At 46.6% G+C, this 22,485-nt stretch overlaps 1 protein-coding gene across 1 annotated transcript; it reads left to right on the top strand.

The window, feature by feature from the left end:
* The first annotated feature begins 227 nt into the window (after positions 1–227).
* Pnldc1 (PARN like ribonuclease domain containing exonuclease 1) lies at positions 228–22,190 on the top strand. Its single transcript, XM_074071123.1, has 19 exons — positions 228–1,158; positions 1,561–1,618; positions 1,934–2,007; positions 4,113–4,152; positions 4,744–4,867; positions 5,164–5,252; positions 6,911–7,011; positions 9,145–9,221; positions 9,414–9,557; positions 10,093–10,162; positions 12,296–12,381; positions 13,643–13,698; positions 16,193–16,245; positions 16,675–16,728; positions 16,890–16,932; positions 18,321–18,420; positions 18,887–19,062; positions 19,202–19,300; positions 20,444–22,190. The coding sequence occupies exons 1-19, from the start codon at positions 1,083–1,085 to the stop codon at positions 20,505–20,507; spliced, it is 1,584 nt and encodes a 527-aa protein (XP_073927224.1). The 5' UTR covers positions 228–1,082; the 3' UTR covers positions 20,508–22,190.
* Positions 22,191–22,485: the final 295 nt, after the last annotated feature.

Raw genomic sequence — 22,485 nt, 5'->3', positions numbered from 1 at the left:
ATCTAAATTGGTGCTTGGGGAGATGGGAATCATGACCCATCTAGGTGATTAAATCAAACTAAGGCATCATCTACATTTGGCTACCTGATAAACGTGAGGAAGAAGAACCTGTAAGCACTTAAGGTGGCCTTCAGAACAGTTTTCCAATTTTTTGGGGGGTGGGGGGGGTGGCGTAGGCACTGCAGTTTGAACTCAGGGCTTCATGGTGCTCTTACCACTTGTGCCACTACACCAGCTCATTTTTGTGTGATGGGTTTTTTTCCAGATAGGGTCTCAAGAACTATTTGCCCAGAGCTGGCTTCAAATGCAATCCTCCTGATCGCTGCTTCTTGAGTAGCTTGGAATAAGGTGTGAGCCACCAGCGCCCACCTAAACTATACATTATTTAGGAATGTGATAATTATTATTGACAATGTTAGTATTCAGTCATTCAAGAAAGATGACACCAGTCTGTAGCACCAGCATTTTAAAGACCATTGAGGATGGTGTGTGGTCAAGTGGTAGACCACCTGCCTAGTATGTAGGAGGACTAGGTTCATTCCTCAGTATCACAAAAATAGAAAAAAAATTTAATTAAAACTAATTCTGAGGCCTTTGACATCCAGTGTTTTGTTTTTAAATAGTGCAGACAGTTAATGTACATAGTTCCAATTGTTAATTCCCTCACCTTAAATACTGATTGGAACACCTCCCTTGAAGACCAGGATTCTAGAAAACTTCACGTAGAAGCCTAGAATTCAGCGGGTGGTGTAGATGGAAGATCCTGGACTAGTGACTTTGGAAAACTGACAGTTACAAAAATCGGGTCACTGATTAGTGGTGTGGTAGGTGGGAATTTCTGCCTGGGGTAGGAAGGCGTGCACCAGATAAGCAAGGACGGCTTCAATCGTACGGAGCAGGTCTTGATTGCAAACAGCCTTCACCTCGTTAAGATCAAGGCTGTGGGCAGGTGTGGGCGCCACCGGGCGCCCCACACCTAAGGGTCAGCGCGTGGGGCGGGTGGGGTTGCTTTAAGGCCCAGCGCTGCGGAAGCGCGTGGGCAGCACGTGGCCACACCAGCGCGTAGGCGTAGGCCGGCGGCCATGGACGTCGGTGCGGACGAGTTTGAGCAGACCCTCCCCCTGCTGCAGGAGCTCGTCCTGGACGCGGACTTCGTGGGTAAGGCGCCGGGAGTGTAGGCCTGGTCGCTAGAGACGGCTCCCCAGGGGGGCCTGGGACGGGCAGTGCCAGCTGGTCAGGGAAAGATGTGTCCCCAGGCCGCAGCAGCTCAGAAGGACAGGGGGCTCCCTGCTCCAGCCCCAAGCGGGGGGGCGTTAAGCAGCAAACACCCCGCGAGCCCTCACGCCCTCGTTGGCCTGAACCCCTGCCTGTGGGTACCAGGCCCAGGTACAATCTGGGCGGCCTGACTGGGCCCTACTGTGGCTCTCTTCCCTTCTTGACGTCATCTGGCTTCCTGAGCGCAAAGGTGAGTCCGTGTGTTGTCCACCACCGGTGGCATTGCAGTGTCAAGAGGCTGGCACCCTCCGCGCCCAGGGACCCTTGTCTTTTGCTCTCCCGCAGGTCTGGACATAGAGTTCACTGGCCTGCGTTCAGACTTGTCGGGGCCTCAGCAGATCAGGTAATGATAAAGCCATCTTGGAGCCCAGGGAGAGAGGCCACTCATGAGAGTCCTCAGGATGAGAACCTGGCCAGACTAGTGTGGTTTCTCAGCAGCACTCGCTGGCTTTTTCTGGGGGGAGGACATTTCGTGGGGGTTGCTCCTATTTGTTGAGGGACCTGGCTGTGGTCCACTTAATGCTGTAGTGTTCTCTAGTTGTAACAAGAAAAAAAAAAAATAGGTGGCCCTGATTGAGAGTGGCTGAGCCAGCCCTGGAGGCCAGGTGTCTCGATCCCATGGAATTGCCTGTAGAATGAGATGTCTGTTTTCTCACAGTCTTTTTGATTTGCCATCGGAGTGGTATCTAAAGACCCGCCGGAGTGTTCAGCAATTTACGATCTGTCAGATTGGTGAGTGCGATGGTTCACCTGTCCTGTTATGAATCATTCAGGAAGGTATTTTGTTTGTGTTTCCTGTTAAAAAAGAAGGAAAAGCTTCGGCCTTTTTCAAAGACACTGGGTATCATTTTTGATATCCACTGTTCTGTTTGGGGCATTATTCTTATGGGACCAACACTGTGGAGGACGCAGAAATCTTAGCCTTTCTATGCTTCAATAAACCAATCTTAAGAATAATCACTGTCACCTGTTTAATCTTTCAAGTAAAAATGTGTGAGATTTTTTTTTTTAAAGAAAATTTACACAAACAAGATACTACAAACGTTTTGTACCTTGGGATTTTGTTTTCCACATGCCAGGGTTTGATGGAGTTTGGAGATCTTTCTGTATCAACACACACAGACCAGTTCATTTTAACTGCTGCATGTTAGTATTACCGGTCACAAATGTAGCAACTACCTCCTTAATGCATGCTTTGGTGACCCTTTGTGTACAGTTGAGCAAGTTTGCATTGACTGCCTTGGTATTTATATTACTGTACTTGAGTGCATGTATGCATCTGGATTACTTCTCATAGTAGCATTGCAGAGTGAGGGTGTGTGCAATGCAGAATTGTTGTATGTAGCCAAACTATTCCTCTTCCTAACAGTCGTTCAGAGTTTTCAGTGATTTACACTGTGATCGTGCCTGTTTCCCTCAGTCCGAAAAATTTTGCCCACCTGGTAGAAGAAAAAATGATCCACGGCTGGGGATGTAGCTCGGTGATGTAGGGTTTGCCTAGCTGCAGGAGGACCAGGATTTGATTAGTAGTACCACCAAAAGAAAAAAAAAATCTTAATTGCTAATTGTTTAGTTCCGAGTTCCATTTTTTACTGTAGGGGTCAACAACTTTTCTGTAGAGTACTAGAAAGTAACTATTTTAGGTTTTGCCAGCAATGTGATTTCTGTTATAGCTACCAATCCTGCCTTTGATCATGATGTGATTGTGATAAAATGTTATTTACAAAAACAGGCCAAATACACGTGTGTGCCTGCACGAACACGTGTGCTTCTCTCTACCCTTGCTATTTGCGGTGTTAGTTGTTTTCTTCTCCCCATACCCCCCTTTTTAATTTTTTTTGCTGCATTAGGGATTGAACCCAGGGCCTCATGCTTGCTAGGCAAGCGCTCTACCCCTTGAGCTATGCCCCCAGCCCATGGAAGTTTTTCTTAATTATTTTTTTTCCAGTACTCATAAATGAACTTTATTTATTGCTTAAAGAGAAGATATTTTTGATGGTGCTTTTATACATTTTAATAGGCCTTTTTTTTTCATTCCAAAACTTTTTCTTTTCTACTTTTTATCATTTTTACATTTATTTACATGTGTATACATTGTTTGTGCCACCTCCCCCACCCTCACCCCCAGTTTTTCTTAATTATAAGACCTCTTTGGGAAGTATAGGAAATGGCTCTCTGTTGTGCTTCTATTGTTCTCCTCCCATTTCAAAATCTTTCATTTTGAATATAGTCTTTTTTGGTAACAGACTTTTATTTATTTTTGTGGTACTGGGGTTTGAACTTGGGGCCTACAACTTGAGCTACTCCACCAGCCCTTTTTTTGTGAAGGATTTTTTCCAGATAGGTTCTCTTGAACTGTTTGCCTGGGTTGGCCTCGAACCTCGATCCTCCTTATGTCTGGCACCTGTCTAGACATTTTCATCTTTTGAGAGGGGTCTCATGGTGTAGCCCATATTGGCCTGGAACTCAAGATCTTCCTGCCTCAGCCTCCCAAGTGCTAAGACTACACTCATGCACCACCGTGCCCAGCAGATACTGTAAAGCAGTTAAATTTAAGCCTTTTATGGTTTTTGGTGTTTCTTTTTTAAAAAACTATGAAAATGTCAATATTTCTGTGTTTGAAGAACCAACACAACTATATTTTATTAGTTTCAATGCAAATTACAATTTGACAGTTTTCGTGCTTGAAGTCTGTTTTTTCAGTAAGGATATTATCCTGTTCTACAGCCCACACAGTTATCTGTGAATGCAAAGCACTGTTGGAAATGTTTTGTCTTTACAGTTAACTTTAGGTAGTTTTTCTTCAGTATTTATTACTTCTGCTGTCATTCTTCTAGGATTGTCTGTGTTTTCCAGTATTGAAGGAGAGTCAAACAAGTATGTATAAAGAAATTTTGCAAAACATGTGACTCTTGCCTGTGTTCTACAAATTTTCCCCCTTCAAATTCTGCCTCAGGTGCCTGGGTCACTTTTGTCCTGGATGCTCGAGTTTTTCCTACTTCTGGGCTCTCCTACTCACTCTGTCCTCTCCTTGAAGTCTCTCTCAAAGCAGTAACTTTTCTGTGGGCCTTTCCTGCCACCCCTGTACCTCAAGCACTCATGCCCTCGTTTCTGTTGTACTTTGTGCACCTTCATGAGAGCAAGGAATGCAGTGTGTTGTAATGAGAGTAAAGTTGAAGCTACTTGGTAGCTTACAGGTACCAGCAGTTAGAAAGAATCCTCCATCTATGGAGACAGCCCCACCTGGAAGCGGATGAGGGGCTGAGCTGCTGTTCTGGTACCAGCCTTGATGGGCTTGTCCAAACCATTCCTTTATTTATTTTTTACCTGAAACACACTGTAGACATTCAAGTACTTCTTAAATGAGAGGAGTCCACTTTGAAGCCTGCTTTTTATGAGCCACAGTGGTTTTGTTTGTTTTTTAATGGTTTTGAGTTTTTATCCTTATGTTTAATCTTTTTTTTATAGGTATGTAGCTCATTCGTGTAACTTCTTTCTCTTCCCTACAACATTTGGGATTTTGGACTCAGAATTCTCTTTCCAAGCTTCTAGTGTTCAGTTTTTGAATCAGTATGGCTTCAACTATAACAAGGTATGGTACTGGAGTAGGGATGGGAATGAGTTAAAGTCTAACTGGGCTATAATACCGTCTTCTCCCCTCACCACTGTTGTTTCCTTTCTTCCCTTTTTTTTTGGTTTGGTAATCCTGGGAGTTACACTTAGAACTTTGTGCTCGTTAGACAGGCACTCGCCACCTGAGCCATATTCCTCAGCCTTTCTTGTCCCCTTTCTTACTTGTCCATGTGAGACCAGAAGGATTCCCTTCATTCTGCTGCCTGGCTCGCAGGATACCTCTGGCTTGTCTTCTTGTTCTGCTCCTCTCTTTAGTTTCTCAAAAACGGAATCCCATATATGAATGAAGAGCAGGAGAAGAAAATAAAGCACAATATCCTGACGGGGAACTGGAGAGTTCGCAGGTAGGGTCTGTTTCTCCAGCTGCCTTTCTGTTTTCTTTGTTTTTTTCTGTATTTCCTGTGGTGGATGTGCTGGTTCCAGGAGTATGGTGACATTCATACCATTGGGTTGGCTTCTGCTGCCTGTGTTCAGCCACACGGGGCAGCCCGTCACACTAGGGTTCTCTCCCACCCGCAGATGAGAAACTAGCCTTTCAGCTCCATGTGAACCTATAACTGCTTTGAGTGTGACTTTAGTGTTTAAAAAAAAAAAAAAAAGGCAGAGTACCTCAAGTTGTAGAGTGCTTGCTTAGCAAGCGTGAGATCCCAAGTTCAAACCCCATACCACCAAAAACAAAAGTGCCTCTTAATTTGTAACTCAAAGAAGAGGAATTCCATTCTAGTCTTAGACTTGTTGAGGTGTTCTGTTGGTCTCAGTGCCACTTTCTGAGGATTTTCTGGGGATTTTCAGGGGTCACTCACAGGCTACACTGACTGTGCCAGACATGTGGCATACTGTGTGGGTGCTGGCTTGCCTGACCTGTTATGCCTAGGACTTGCCTGTATCCCCAAGGGGTTGTTGCATTTTTCTCCCCCCTCTGGTACTTTATGTTATTCTTAGGCTTTGCATACTCCTAGGAGTGACCAAAGTGAGGCAGCAGCCCAGGTCTCAGTCAGCCAGTGCTACCAACTAGTTGTTAGTTTTGAACAAGTCATTGACGCTCTTTGGGCTCTAGATTTTTTCTGTTTTCACCAGAAAGGGGAATAAATCAGATAGCTTTCAACTCCAAAATGTGCTGACTGATTATCTGGCCCAGGTAATGAGCTCGTATAATGTTTAGAGAATTGTTTTGTTTTGGATTATATTCTCAGTGCTGATTTTCATATAAAAATGTAGCTTTTTGTGAAGGAAAAACAATTTGAATTTTTAGCCTTCTGTTTTCAAAAATCAGAGAACGATCTTTTATTTCAATACAATATTATATTTCTGACACAGAAGCAGAGGGTTCACCAAAGTCCTTATCTTTTTCCTTATGTTCCCAGTGACACTTTACCTCTTGGAAGCCACATAAAGACAGTCCTGGCAATAGTGTTTAGCATTGGCTAGAGCATTTTCCTTTTATTCCACCTATCTCGGCGAAGCAGACAGGGATTAAATGGATTCCTATAAACCTGCAAAGAATACTGGCCAAAGGTTTGCCTTCCTATTGTGTAAAAAGGACAAATGACTTTTTTTGGTTCATTTTTCTCATGAAATCACAATACTAAAACCGGCATCTTGGTCCAGGCACAGTGGCTCATGTCTATAATTTCAGCTATGCAGAGGCAGAAATCAGGAGGATTCTGGCTCCAGGCCAGCCCTGGCAAAAAGTAAGACCTCCCCATCTCAATCAATAAGCTGGGCACGGTAACCTGCACCTATGATCCCAGCTACACAGGAGGCTGTAGGTAGAAGGGTGAGGGTCTGAGACCAACACTGGGCAAAAACATAAGACACTACCTGAAAAATAATGCAAAAAAGCCCTAGGGGTATGGCTCTCGAGGCCTGAGTTCAATCTCTAATACTGCCAAAACCAAACAGAAGACAAAGCAACAAAACAACGGCTCTTGAAACCTCTCTCTTAAGACTGTCTTAGGATTCTGGTATGGTTTTCTCCAACATTTTTTGTGCCCGTTTTCAGCTCTCTGGATAAAGACCAAATCAAGGTTGTGATTGATGAGGTGACACGATGGCTTGACCTGGCGGAGGAAGGTGACCGGATGACTCTGCCTGGTATTGCTGGTAGGCAGGAGGCCACTCCTCCCAGCTTGGAAGCATGGGGCCAGGTCGTGGCCGTGCGCCAGGAGTTGGGGGGCGCACATTCTCTTTCCCATAGATCCTGGTGCCAAATACCTCACAACTAAATCTGATGCTAGCATTTTCCTTCAGTGCTTAGTTCTTGGGGTTAGAGCGAGCCCTGACCTGAACGCAGTAGTCAAAGGCTTTTCAACCTACTTTGAATTCAAGACTGAGGTAGTCAACTTCCATCCATGAGCCACCTTTGACCTTACCTGTGTGCCTGGTATGCGTGTGTTTTTGGGGTTTGAAGTTGGGGCCTCATGTTTGCTAGGCAGGTACTCTTACTTTGTGAACCACTCCTCCAGCTCTTGTGTGCCCAGTTTGAATTTTTCCCCACAGTGCAGTGTGGAACCAGTGCAGTTCTTAGAGCCTGGTCTGTGGACCCAGGAGGGGGAGGGCTCTCTAAAACCCTTGGTCTGGTTAGTAAAGTCAAAGCTTCACTCAGCTGTGACTTGGCTGTTGCTGTTGCACCATTTGCCCTGGTGCAGTAGCAATAGGGGTTAAACCTGCTGGTAGTCACTGTGGTCTTCTGGTAAAGAAGTAATCTTAGTCCTTTTCTGTCACAACCTTTTGATCATCTTGTATTTAAATTCTATGCATCAATGTAAGTGTTTGAAAAGTAATTATGCTGACAGCATTGCTATATTGAGGAAGAGCTGTATAGGCTTTTGAGCTGAGAGCTGGATTAGCATTTTTTTTTTTTCCAATACTGCGGTTTGGACTCGGTGTTCTACCACTTGAGCCACACCACCAACTAAAGCACTCTTTGCTTTAGTTATTTTATTTTATTTTTGCGGTATTGGGGCTTGAATGCAGGGTCTTCACCTTGAGCCACTCCAGCAGCCCTATTTTTGTGAAGGATTTTTTCCATATAGAGGCTTTCGAACTATTTGCCTGGGCTGGCTTCCAACCATGATACTCCTGATCTCTGCCTCCTGAATAGCTAGTTGTGAGTGGCACCCAGTGCTTTAGGTATTTTTTGAGTACAGTTTTGTTTCATGCCCAGGCCAGTCTTGACTGTGATCCTTCTGTTTATGCATCTGCATATGTATGTCATCCCAGCTATGTGGGATGACCAGTTTGAGCCACCACTCAGCTTCTTATTGGTCAAAGTGGGGTCTTGAGAACTGTTTGCTTGAACTGGCTAGTAACCTCAGTCCTGCCAATCTCTGCCTCCCTTGTAGCTATCATAAGAGTGAGTGAGCCATCATGTCCAGCAGACTAGTCGATTCTGATGTAACAGTGCTAGAAAGTTTATTAATTATGACTTCAGATTCTGCATAACAACCAGTCTTTAAGAAACTACCGTGCCAGGTACCAGTGACTCACACCTGTAATCCCAGCTACTCAGGAGGCAGAGATCAGGAGGATTTGTGGTTCGAAGCCAGCCTGGGCAAACAGTTGAAAAAACCTATCACAGAAAAAGGGCTGGTAAAGTGGCTCATGCTGTAGGTCCTGAGTTCAAGCCCCAGCACTGGAAAAAAAAATTACTATTTGTTGAATGTTACACATATTAAAAAAAGAAAATCCAAAGTCAGTCATTTGATAATACTGGTAACTCTTTTCCCTTTTCCATCTATGTATCGATGGGGGTTTTATTCTTTTGCTTAGTGTCCACAATGTATCACAGCAGTTTGAAAGTAGAAGTAGATGTAATTTCAACCAGATGTTACAGAGATTGATGGAAAATGTAAAAACAATGTCACTCTCCTCACTTACATCTTTTTGTTTTGGAGAACAGTTATTTTTCATAAATGTTTTTAACATTTATTTTAAAAGAAAACTTGTAGGTTTTCTAAACTTGGCATTTTAGTTTCTAACATGGTTAATATCAATAGCTGTAGCCCACAGAAACAAAATTACTTTGGTATCCCTGAGTTCAACAACCTTAAGGATGCTATCCTAGAATGTCACAGTGCAACCCGTGCCCTGACACAAGACTCGCTGTTGGGCACCCCTAGCACAGCCTTTCCATGTGATCCACCAGTCCCTTGTGTTTCTCATTTTCTCTTCCTCTTGCCGGGAAAGTCCAATGCTTTTCCAGGTTCTGTGTGTGCCTTGTGATTCCTGCTGCAGGGTTCCAGGCCTTTGAGGTCCAATTGGTGCTGAGGCAGGCCCTCCCCAACATCTGGACAGTGCTGAAAAATGAGGGGGTGAGTTCCCATGTAGGAATGGGCGTCCTCACCAGTTCTGTCACTCATTCAGCCAAATCTGCCCTCTGAAGGGTTTTCTCATGTGCTGCTGCTTTTTTTTTTGTCTTCCTTACATTTTGAGATGAGCCACTATTTTAGGCTTCATTCCCAGCAACCCAGGATCTAGGGAGCTTGTCTGTGCTTTCCTTTCAGGTGGTGGTAAAGAAGGTGAGTCGGCAGCACCGCTGGTACCTTGAACATGCCTCTTGTGACAGGGCCAGCTGTTGGAAAGAGCAGATTCTTCTCTCTGCCAGGGGCTTTTCTGTCTTTTTCCAGATGTTGGTGAAAGCCCAGAAGGTAGGAAGATATCTTTTCTGGGCCTTTCTAGTCTTTTGTATCTTGGATGTAGATATCGAAGGATCCTCTGTCAGTAAAATGAGATTTCTTAAGACAAGTGATGCCTTCTCATTGGTAACTGGCCTCTCAACTTCAAACTTTTTCCAAGTCATGCTGGGGTCATTTGGGGAAAGACTGCATGTGAGATACTATATGTCTTTGCCCTTTTTGGTAACACAGGAACTCCACATTTATTACCTAAAATTGCTTAGCGGTGCTATGTGTACCTACTTCACAGTCGAGATCCCCGAAGTCTACCTTTCACTCATTCTCTCCCTCCCCCTCCTCTCCCTCTTTCCATCTCTTCCTCCTCACCTCGTCCTTAAGACAGTCCCACTATTTATATGAGAGCAGAATGGGTAAGGATGGGATATTGGGTGGCCAGACTTGCAGTGGGTCCTAATCTAAATTGTTGGTAAGAAACTGTTAGTCTCTGTGTCTGCCCTTACTATTTTTTAAATTCCATTTCTCTCACCTGTGGGTTCACTCCAAGTAGCCCTTGGTAGGGCATAACATGATGATGGACCTGCTGCATCTCCATGAGAAGTTCTTCAGACCTCTCCCAGGTAGGGACAAACCTGCCATCCTCCCTTTTATCATAGTCTATAGTCAGGCCTGTTTATTCCCAAAGGGCTATACAGGTTGGTCAGAGTCGTGTCCTCTGGTCCGTGTGTGTACCGTCTTTCAGGGGGAGACCAGGAGACTTCCTCAAGGGAGAAAAACCCTAAATTTAAGTTTTTTCCCTTCCCTCCATTACTGAAGTTGCTCAGGCTCATTGTGTCAAATCGCAAAATCAGAAATATGTGAAGGAAGCCAGGCATGGTGGTGCTCACTTATAATCACAGCGTGTGGGTGGCTGAGTTAAGAAAATCAAGAGTCTGAGGCCAGCCTGAGCTACATAGTAAGACTGTCTCAAACAACAAAATCTGTAAACTTGGCTAGAATCCTAATGACTTTGCTTTTATCCTGTTGTGAGTTTTTATATATTATATATTTGATTCTATGAGGTTTTTTTCCTCTTAGGTTTTTAATAACATAAAGATATGCTTTGGCTGACAAAAGCTTGCGGAGTGGCTCAAGTGATAGAGCCCCATTACTGCCTGCCCCCCTGAAAAAGCTCATTTTAGCCTGGCACTGGTGACTCATACCTATAATCCTAGCTACCCTGGAGGCAGGGATCAGGAGGATTGCAGTTCAAAGCCAGCCTCAGGCAAACATTTCAAGAAGATCCTATCTTGAAAATACCCAACACAAAAACAGGGCTGGCAGAGTGGCTCAAATAGTAGAGCTCCTGACTAGCAGGCATGAGTCCCTGAGAACTGCCAAATCCCAATACTGCCCCCCCAAAAAAACCCTAACAAATGCCAAGTGTGATGGTGCACACATGTAATCTCAGTACTTGGGAGTCTGATGTAGGATGATTGCAAGTTCAGGTACAGTCTCAGCTACACATGAGGCCAGCCTAGGCTGCATAGGCAGTCCCTGTCTCAAAAACCAAAAAGCACAAACAAACAAAACTTTTCCACATTTGATTTCTGTTGTTTGATATAAAGTGTGCACTGTTGTGGGTAAAAGCCAAGGCTCCAGAGCTGTGAGGGAAGTCCTCCTCCGCCTCTCATTACCTGGGTGACCTCCAGCAAGTTCCTTTACTTTCCCTGGTTACCTATGGACAGTGGCAGCCTCAGTGTGCCCGTAGCATTAAGTGAATTCGTAAATGTACAGTTAGTACTAGATAAAAGGGGTGAGGAAGCTCTAAGAGATTCCCTGAGATTTCTGTGAGACGGGAATTGATAAAACACCTGTGTTTGAGCATAGCGAGTGAATAGGAGGATAATTAGCAGAATTAACAACATGCACTCAACAAAGAACTGAGCAAACAGCAGAACAAAATGTTCACTAGAACAAAGGAAAAGGGATGCAATAAATGCAATTCTTGTAGCTGCTGCAGGGCCGTTCACAGATTTGTGCTGTGGTAGTTTTGAGAGGCTGCTACCCTGGGGTGAGGGTGAGGTGAGAAATGTGTGCGATGGGGTCGGCAGAACCAGAGGCTCCGCCCTGCTCACTGGTGGAAATCAGTGGCCAGGTGCCTAAAGTTGCAGCATAGGCACGTCACTGAGAGCTGTGGGAATAAAGACCCAAGGGGGAGAAACTGAAAGTAACTGCCTTTGGGGGGTAGGAAATGGGAGGGTAGTGGGAAGAGGGTGACAGGACTTTTTGTTTGGGAAGTACGTGTTGGGTGTTTTTCTTTTATTTGCAATAAAATCTCTTCAAACTGTATGCGGGTATGACTTTCAAAAACTCACCAATTAATAGTTGATTTAAATTTTTTTCTTTTGTTGGGTGTTTTATCTCATTAATATTACATTTAGTTGATTTTTCTCTGAACAGTCATTTATAACTGATTTCACATCTGCCTTTCCAAAATACCCTGTTTCTCCCTCTTTCATTCCGTTGGCCAGAGCTTCTCAGACTTCATTAGCTGATGCTGGCAGCAGGAAGCACTTGGAAAACCATGTGGCCTTTCCAATCAAAAGTGATGATGGTGGATTGGTTTGAGATTAATTGGGGTTGTTTTCAGTTCTTGTTTTCTTTTTGCTTTACTAATCAATGTTGGTGGATAGCTAGGGAAGGCAATAGTTCCTTCTCATTTTTTACCAATCTGCCAGCTCACTTTCCACTGTCTGCATCTTTCTCCTCAGAAAGCTATGATCAGTTTAAGCAGAATGTCCATAGCCTGTTTCCTGTTCTCATTGACACCAAGAATGTGACAAAGGACATCTGGAAGGTAAAGAATGGAATTACTTTGAGTGGGGACTGTGCTGTCCATCCTGGTAACACTTAGCTTTTCTCTCAACTTAAAAAAATTTTTTTTCCTTGAACCCTTATAAAACCAGCACCAGAATCCCTTTGTGTTTGGGCACATATGGGTCATCATATGAGCTTGTATGGGATTAATTTTTTTTCCTTCCCACATTCAAGTTCCAAGGTTTTGACTTATTGGTATATAAATCGTATGCCTTAGATGAGAAAATGGGGCAATTTATTCTGGAGCTTGACCCATATTTTGTAAACTTTCACCTGCTTATAGAGCACCAGGGTACCTCCCCTCTGAAAGCCTTGAGAAAACTTTTTTTTTTTTTTTGGTGGGATGGGGTTTGAACTCAGGGCTTTGTGTTTTTATAGCAGGCTCTTTACCATTTGAGCTACACATTACTCTGGTTATTTTGGAGATGGGGTTCTCGCAAACTTTTTGCCCAGGCTGGCCTCAAACCATGATTCTCCTGATCTCAGGATTACAAGTGTGAGCCACCAGCACCCAGCGAGAATACATCATTTTTGCAAAGCTCTGAAGTCATGGATTCTCATGCTGACAGCAAATTAGAATTATGGAGGAAGGCACAAGCCGACCCTGGCCTCATTGTCCTCCTCTTATGTTGTCTAGAGGGGAGAAGGTGGTGGTTTGAAATGTCCCTAGGTGATTTGTAATCTGGTCATGCGCTACACATGGAGAAGGGTAGGTCTCAGTTGGTTTAAGGGCTTTATAGCACTTAGGAGCAGAGAAAAGGGAATCAGATCTATGTCTGAAAGCCTTGGAGTGTTACAACGAATTATTCAAGAAGCCATAAAAATAGGATTGGGTTCCTTAGTGTGTCTTTGCCCAGAGAGGATCTTATATTTGTGCTTAATGTATTTCTAGTTTTCATGAACTTCTAGGACTTGGTGACCTGGCATTACCCCAAGGTCCTCTCCTCCCTGGAATGTCTGGGTCTCCATCCAGTGCCTCAGAATCCTGTGTTTACAGAATACCTTAACCACACCTGCTAAGGGAGATGATTTCCAGCCTAGGTTATCAGGAGCCCTTCCAGCAAGCCACAGGATCCTGGTCCCCTGACACTGTAATTAAGGACTGGGCAGTTAGGATGTTAGAGGAGGAGGAGGAGGTGCTGTGGGAGTCGGTGTTTTCCAGGTCACTTTAGTGGCTACTTGGTAAGCCGTGAAGCAAATGATATGCACAAGCCCAAATGTCTTGTTCTCCATAACTGCAGGAACTGCATTTCCCACGTGTGTCCAACCTCTCAGAAGTGTACGAAGTGCTGAGCAGGTGAGGAAGGTGTTTGCAGAGCTGCTTCTGGAGTTGGGCCTGTGGCCTCAGCTGCCTGTGTGATGGAGGTCCCTGGGGTGTAAGGGGTGTTCTGCCACTCATGGCTCCACTGCTTGGACTTAAGGCCTCCCCCATCCCCAGTCCAGCTCCTGATACTTCCTGCACTGTCCCTGTCTTGGACAGCCCTCTTGGCGCCCATTGCAAAAAAAAAAAAAAGACCAAAGGCAGGAAATATGTCAGCCCCTTGCCTGCCCTCCTGAATGTTTTGCAGTCACTGTCATGTTTCCCACTGGGTTTCTTGTCACCACAAGCACGAGCTCCTTCCCCCACGGGGTTCCATCCCCAACTGCTTGCCTATCTCCCCATCAGCTGCCTCCTCTCAGCAGCCTCGTTCCCTGGGCTCTCAACCTCTCTCATTTCTCTCAGTATCCACACTTAAAGAACAAACAAAATCCCTTTTTTGACTCTCCACTGTGGCTGCCACTGTAACTCCATGGTGCAGGCAGGGGCTTGTGTGTGATGAGCAGGCAGATGGAGAGGGTTAGTGTCACTTGACTAGTGGGAAAGCACCAGTGAGGTGCCTAAAAATTGCTAGCATGTGTTACCCAGAGACAAGGTAGCTGTTCTCTTTATAGCAAGACCCTTTACCAGCTTCCATTTCCCATGTGCCCACTGCCATCAGATTTTCTCCTTACAAATTGCCTACTACAAGGCTGTTCACACACTTATCTGTGGTTGCTTTTGACAGGACATTGCACATAAAACATTTGGAACAGGGCATAGCACATAGACCTGTGTAAAGGTTGCCTTACTGTGGCCTAGGAGACCCTTGGCCTGCCTCCCTCCCTCTCTCTCTCTCTTGCTCTCTTTCTCTTGCGATCTCTCTTTCTCTCTCTGTTGTGTTGCACCCTCTGAATTTCCCTTTTCTCATGGGTTGGAGTGGACGTGTGGATACACGTAATTTTTCACCATTCCTGTGTGTTCCTCTCCTCATCTCTTAAATTCTGCGCTGGCCCTCCTCTTGTCTGTTATCCTGACTGTCTAGACCTCACCCACTCCCTTATTTCAGCTACCATCATCCCTGTGCAGTTGCAGGTCAGATCAGGTGGCTCTGGGAGGCTCTATCTAACAGCTGCCCTCTTGATACTCCTGCCTTGTGGGACCTGCAGTTACTTTGACATTCATCTTTGTTCCTTAGACTCTCTCCAGTGTCTGGAATATTTGCTAAGTCTCTATGATACTTGGTGTGAGACTTGGGGCTGTGTGTTTATGAGGTGGGGGACTAGACACAGGAAGTGTTTGATTTTTATTGTTTTTAAATGCATAAAGTCTAAACTTCCCAGATTTAAGTCCCAGCTTTCCCCTCAGTGGTTTTGTAACCTTGAGCAAATGAATCTCCTTGTGCCTTAGTTTCACCATCTGTGAAATGAGAAAATAACCTTGTGTTGCTGGAGGTTGCCATAATTAGCCGGATGCTGCTAGTTATGCATGGCAGGACTAGAACCGGGCCATGCACCTGGTCCACATCTGTTAAATGTTAGCTGCCCTAACTGCCATTGATCCCTGTAGCCCTCTTAGCTGGCTTGTAGGGTAGTCACAGATGAGAAAATTAGGCTTAGGGAGGCTCAGCACACAGGAGTTTGAAAGCTGCCTGGAAAGCAAATGCGGTGGAGGTTTTCTTATTATTGGATGGTGTCACCATCCCCCACACCCAGAGCCAAGTGGCCTCAGGGCTGAGCTGCCCACACCTATCCAATCAGTCATGTCCAATTGATGTTACTCCATAAGCCTCTTTACATCCTGAGGGTCGCCCCCATCATTCAGGCCTGAGCGTCTCAATTCCAGGCATGGTCGTAGCTCACTGGTAAGCTTGTGTCTGTCCTACTCCATTTCCCATGCTGCCACTTGAGTGATCTTTTCAAAACGTTGCCATTATTTTGATGTTTTGGTGCTCCCTGGAGCCCCCACATGTTATAGGAGCTCCTTCTCTATCCATCCTGACCCTTCAGCCACACTTTCCCTGACAAGGACCCGTTCTGCTCCTCACTGTTATTGCTTGCTCTCCCCTCGACCTGAAATGCCTGTCCTCCCTGCATTTCTTCAGCCATGTTCGTTCCTGTGGCTGGGGACTGTCCTTTAGAACACCAGCTTCAGGAAGCCTACGTCTCACAGATAAGGTCATCTCTGTGTTTTATTGCTCAGGCCATTAGATGGCAAGCTTCAGAGGGCAGAGACTTTCTGTGTGTCTCAGTGCCTGGGTTCAGGCTAAGTATCTACTAAATGCCCAAAGTGATCCAGTGGGGGACTCTTGCCTGCTGGTCCTTCCCTACCCCTGTTGCCTCATCACCAAGACCCTATCTGTCCTGTACCTTTTTAAAAAAAAAAAAAAATCTCATGCCATGGACATATCTTTATAACTTAAGGTGCTTAGGGGAGAGCAAGAAGGGATGATTTTTCATGAGTTGTTCTTTATCCTATTTTTCTTCTCTAACAGCAACTTGAATTCTGGACCAGAGATTGTTCATGCAAGGCAGTGTGAAAAATACGGTACGTTCCCATGAGCCCTGGCTCCTGGAGCCCTTGGCAAAGTACTCTCGGGGCAAACTGAGGCTTTTCCTCAACCTGGTCCCCCAGGCAGCAGGCTGTGCAGGTTTGCACAGTGCTTACTCACGGCCTTCCTGGCTGTGTTCCACACATTGCTACCTTCTAGGTACGTAATCCAAGGGCACGTGCGAGGCCAGGCTGCCGTCTGTTTCCTCCTTGATGTGGTCTGTGGTCTGTGGTCTGTGTGGAAGCTCTTGACCTCTCTCTGTGGGGAGGACCAGGGTGAACCGGGCTTATGAGTGAGGAGAGTGGCCATGCAGCAGTTGGTGATCATGCATGCCGCTGAACTAGGGTGGGGAGAGAGACTTCTTTCCCAGGCCCTGTTTCTAATGGCTGCTCGGTGTCTCTCCTACTTACGGAAAACTGCTTCAGCCAAGACAAAGTGCCCTCATGAAGCAGCATATGACGCCTTCCTCTGCGGGTCAGGTAAGAATTGCTGTTCCTTTGGAACGAGACTCTGTCGTCTGCTGTGTTAAGCCCCTGCCATCCCTGGTTCTGATTCATTCCCATTGGGTTGCACTGGAGCCTGAGTTTGCATACTTCCATAAGGCCTTGGGATCTGTTATATCTCTAGCTTTTTTTTCCAGTTCTTTTGAAAGTGGCTCACTTGCTCCTACAGAGGGTACACAGGTGAGTGTCCTTTCTTTCATCCTGTTACACTATGAGTAGGCAGGACCTCCTAGGTCCCAGGGACACCAAAGGGAAAATGTGCAATCTCCAAAGGAAAAATGTGTGTGGATATCTCATTCCTGCCAGGGCAGCAGCCAGCACAGTGCTGCAGACAAGTGGTCTTCCTCCATAGGGACCCTTTCTTACCACCCCCACCTCCTGCCTGGGTGGGTCCTGCATCCCGCTGCTGTCTTGGCAATGGGAGAATGTGAATTTTTTGTCAGGGACTCAAGCGGTACGGTTTGACTTGGGGTCTAACCTGCTTCAGAATGTCCCGTTGGTGCGTTATGTGCTGTATACATGTATTCTCATAGATAACAGGGAGGGAGGAGACGAGGGGTCAGGCTGATGAAGGATACATCACTGGGGTTCCTATCTTTAGGCTGGGAGTGACACCCTGTGAAGAGGTTCATTAAGCCCCAAATTGGAATCTTAAACACCCTTCCCCGTGGCAGCAGCATCCCTGCCCCTCCAGCACTGGTACACGAAGGTCACATGCATGATTGACTCGTGTGTTCTATAGCACTGTCCTGGGTGTGCATTTGTTCCATAAGACTTAGCAGATCTGGGGCTGGAGCTAATTGCCCTTGTAACCTGCTTCTTTACAACTGACTCAGAAACACATTTTTAGAGTGTTCTCTGCTAACTTGGGTACCACTTGTTTTTGTCCATTTGGGCAGTGGATATGATAAATACAAATACTGCATGCCACATTGATCTGTGGCTTATAACTCAGATGAGCAGTCTAGCAGCCCACCTCCCCTTCTCTGTGATTTGGCAGCATTCAAGTTCCCACTGGTAGGTGGTGTGTACTGAGCAGGGAAGGGGCTACCAGCACAGAGCATCTCAGAGTCTGGGACCTATATACTTTGTTTCTTCAATCCTCAAGACATGAAAGCCCACCCTTGGTTTAGAGAAGTCTGTGGCTTCCCTGGCCTGACTAGCTGCCTGGCCCATGCTTCTTAGGGGGTGGCCCCCGAACAGTGATGGCTGGTGGTAGAAAGAGGCTGTGGACAAAGGTGGCCATTTGGAATCAAGGGTGACCTCACATTAGGAACGATGAAGTTTGCTTCCTCTGCACAGTGGCTTCATTCCTCTGAGTCTGTTGCCTGTGTGGTCAGTGGATGACCTTCATCAGTCTCTCACCAACACATGTGACCTTCTAGAAGCTTTTGGTCTGAGTGCTTTGCTTGTGTATGTGGGGGAAACCCACTCACATGGCCCAACACTTGTGAGGGGAGAAGGATGAGGGGCCTGGGGCATTGTCCTTCCCGTTTTGTACCCAGGGCCTTCGTCATGGCCAAGAGCCTGTGTGCCTGAATGCTTTGGCCTTCTCTCTGTCCATGTAGCAATGGTCCCATGCCTGAGCCCTCCTTCTCTCTGTACCTTGACATGCTGGCTCCTTACGTGAACCAAGTGAATCTTATCCGAGCTGCGGTCCCTAAAGTTGTGAGTAGGTTTTGTTCTGCTCAGAGGTTTATAGTGGGTGGCAGTCTGGTGCTCCCTGGGATATGCTAGATTGGTTCTAACCAATAGAGTAAGAGCTGGAGAGGGGCTTCACACCCCATTACGCTTTTTATTCTTGCATGTCTCTTGTCAAAACCCACATGGACTTCTCTCTTCCTCCCATCCTTTCTCTTACCCAATTCTTTCCCCTCCCCTTTCCCTTTCTGACTCTCTGCCTCTCATCCCTTCTTCCCCCTTTCCCCTCCCTATTCTTTCCACCTCCTTCCTTCTTTCCCTCTTTTCCTCCATTCTTCCTTCTCCCCTTTCCTTCTCCTCCCCTCCCTCCCTCTTCTCCCTCTGCCCCCCTTTCCCTAACCAAAGCCTCTCCTAGTTCCTTCTAGCATTTTCAAATTGTGTGAGACATCAGTAAGAATTGGGAGAAATCTCTCTTGTTCTTCATGTTTTGTAGAATTTTTCTGGCCCAGACTATCCCAGCATCCGGCCGCCTGTCCTCATCCTCACTGTTAGGAGGTGGCCTGGGGCCAGTGAGCAGCAAGTCTATCGTGAGTTCCAGAATCTCTGCAAGTTCGATGTCAGGCGGCTCACTCAGAGCCAGTTCCTGCTCCTGACCAATAAGTTTAAGGAGTAGGTACCTCGGTTCGGTTCGGAGCCCCCCCTCTCCCTTCCCCCTTCCCCCTTCCCCACTGTGTCCTTGCTGTCACTGCTCTGAGCCCAGCTGCAGCAGTCAGGTTGTTTGCTGACCTGGGCAAACTTCTTTTCACAGTGCCCGCAGTGTCTTGAAGGAGTATAGGTGCCACCCAACCCTGCAGGTCTCCCTGTACCGGTACTGGAGACATTCCCCTAACATCACCTGCATGTTACAGTGAGTGACCGAGCGCAAGGCTGCCCTTCTGTCTGTGCAGCCCCCATTTGGTCTGACTCGGACCCCAATTACTGGCTGGTGTTGGTTGTCAAGGAGTTGTTGACAAGTGTATTGAGCCAAAGGTTCAATACATTCCACAAATACCGAGCCTCTGCAGTGTTGGGTCCTGTTGTGGGTTCTGGGGATTCATCAGCGAGCAGAGGGCCCCGTGCTGTGTTGCTCACATGCTAATGGGAGAAAATGAACACAGTGTACATAGTATAGATGAAAGTGTTTATCAAAAGGGAGGAGGGTGGGGGTGACCCAGCCTAGAGGGAAGGTGCCGCTCAAAGGACTTGAAGAGCGGCTCAGTAAGGACTAAGCGAAGCAGTAGCAAGCTAGGCTCTACTACTTCCTTGAGCAGGAGGTACCTCGTGAGTTGAAGGCCACTGATCTTGAACAGAACAAGTAAGGGGCCAGATCCCAGCTCCATAGGGGCAGCACAGGGAGGACTGTGGGCTTCTTTCCTGGAGGTCACCATAGGGGCAGCACAGGGAGGACTGTGGGCTTCTTTCCTGGAGGTCACAGAAATTTGGGAGGAGGAGGGAGAAGAGTCGACTCACATTTGCAAAGTATTGCTTTCTTCTCTGTGGAGCCAAGCTGTAGAGGAGGTGGAGGGCAAGGAGCACTAAGAAGCAAGTGAGGCAGCAGGGACAGTGTGCCCATGGCCTGGTTCAGCAGTGATGGGGAGGAGCCAGGACAGACCTGAGGGGGTCAAGTGTGCATTCAAGGTTTAGGGCCTGAGTGACTAGAAAGACGGACTTGCCAGTTACAAGCTTTACAAAGATTCCAGCATGCTTGTTAGAGCAGCTGTAACTACAGTGCACAGCATTGTGGAGGGGAAAACCACTCCTCGGCAGACCGTTGTCCTGCCACCCTCTGAGCTGAATCTCTAGAGGAGGTGGACTGTCTGTGTCCCAGAGCCGTTGACCCTGAGAGGCAGAAGTCCAGTGTTGGTACAGGAAAATTAACGAAAGGCAGGATCTTTGTGTGAACAAAGTTGGGAAGAAATAAAGGCAAGCCTGTGTCGGTTGCTGTCAGCTGCCAGGTCCACAGGCAGACTCTGCCTCATCCAGGGTCCTGACCTGTGTCATTGTCTTACAGAGTCTGCAGCATAGTCACCACCTGGGCCCTTTTCGCATTTCTCCTGGGAAGAGCCAGCCTCTGAGAGCACCCAGTCTCCCTCAGCCTCGTCCTGTGTCCAGTCCTTCCTGGGACAGCCCTCCTGGGTTTTGTTTATATAAATCATACTGTTTGCAGTGAACCTGTTATGTTCCTTACTAGAAATGTGTTATGTTTTGAATGTGAAATTCTGTAAATACTATCAATGATTCCAGAAAAATCCTTACACCTGCTACCTTTGTGTGTGGCTGAAGTTTTCCTTCCTGTAAGCAACAGGGAGAAGTCACAACCTCTGAGGGTTTCAGCCAGTGCTCCAGAGTGTCTAAAACAGTTATGACAGGAGCTGCACACCAGGTGAACAAAAGGCTATGTCACTTCTGGGAGAAAAATAGCCAACGGGCTTTTGGAGTCTTAGGCCTGAGAAGTTGCTCCCAGAGTCATTGTTTTCAGAAAAGCATCAGTGTGGTGACATTTTTGATAGATACCTTAAGCTGTTAAAATGGTCAGTGGTCCTTGTAGGACCCTTGTTTTCCAGGAGGAAGCACCTTAGCACTGGTGACTGTTTCTGTAGTTCGAGACAAAAAGACACTGTGGTGACTTTACCTCTTCTCTGTTCAGTGAATCTTTACTGACAGCCGACTGTGGGTGTCGGGTGCACGGCGCTGCCAGAAGGTTGTGTCCTTTGCAGCACACAACCCACAATGTGTCACTGTTTCCAGTAGGGAAGGCCAGAGGGATGACGGGGGGGAGGCAGGCTGTGTCCTTGGAGGCACTGTAGACCCAAGTGGCAAGCCCAGTCTTGTGCATGAGTTCACCTAGGTGCTGGTGATCTGGACCCAGAGAACATGCTCAGGGATGCAGATGTTGCTTCGTGCCCTGCCAGCTCCTCCCCCTTCCTCATCGTGGAACAAGAGTCTTGCCTGTTGAGCAGGCTCTAGGTCTTCTTGTCATGAACCCACTGAGCTGCTGTTCCCCCACCCCTGTTCTTCACTGCCTCTCACTATGCCTGTCTGTGTTTCCCGTTTGATCATTGTTCTTATCATTAAGTGAATAAAACCCAAAGATCTGAGAAACCACACGCTCTTCCTCCTCAGCCATTTCACCCCTACCCTGGCTCTGGTCCTTCTTCCCTTCCATACAGACACACATTTGGACAAGTGGGCTCTGTCTGCTGCCCACCAATGACCCAGCAAGCTCCTCGGTGCTCTGGGATCCACACCAGTCTGCAAGACACTTCTTATCTCTCTGCTCCTACCTGATGCTCTGACTCTCTGGACATCTCTTCTTTCTCTGATGCTGTCAAACCTTCACGTTTGAAGACTGGGCACTGCCAGGCCTGTGCTTGCACAACTCAACTCCTCTAGCTGGCATCCCTCTCCTGCCCCAGGTGTCCTGTGGAGCCTTCCTGGGTTGTCCTACAGACACCACACAGCAGAAGGAGTGTTTCCCTCCCAAGGTACCTTGAGGGCAGTGAGTGTCCCCACCGGAAGAAACTCCAGCTCCCTGCCCCACCCTGACAGAATTCCATCCTCCTCTCTCCACCCAGCCCTGCTCACTTCCCTGCTGCTGGTCGCCATTCGGGACAGTCCAAGCTGTGCCTGCCTCTTCTCCCTCTTGCTGTGACCCTCACGGACATTAGCAGGACTGGAAGGCAGATCTGGTCAGCCTTTCTATCCAGTCCTGTGGATTCTGCACCATACCACCAAGATTTAATTAAACCTCTCATTAAATAACCTGAACTGTTACTTTGGAATGTAGGGGATGGTGGTCCATTTTGTCGCTGTGCCCTCCTCTAACACCTAGGACTATTGCTGTGTGGGCAAAGAAAGGTGTGTGCATTCCGTCTAGGTTATCCTTTGAAAAGACTAACAAAATGCAGGAAAATGTATCTCAGGGAGGTTTTAAATTTTTTCTCATACTTTCTTACACATGAAGGATTTTTACACTATGACCACATAAATGAGAAACATGCTATTTTGAAAAAAATCCGTACATATAACAAGTATATGAGTGATCACAGTCAT

The sequence above is a fragment of the Castor canadensis genome, chromosome 1, assembly GCF_047511655.1.
Source record: "Castor canadensis chromosome 1, mCasCan1.hap1v2, whole genome shotgun sequence".
In the NCBI taxonomy this organism is placed as follows: Eukaryota; Metazoa; Chordata; class Mammalia; order Rodentia; family Castoridae; genus Castor; species Castor canadensis.
This window is presented reverse-complemented; position numbering and strand designations above follow the sequence as displayed.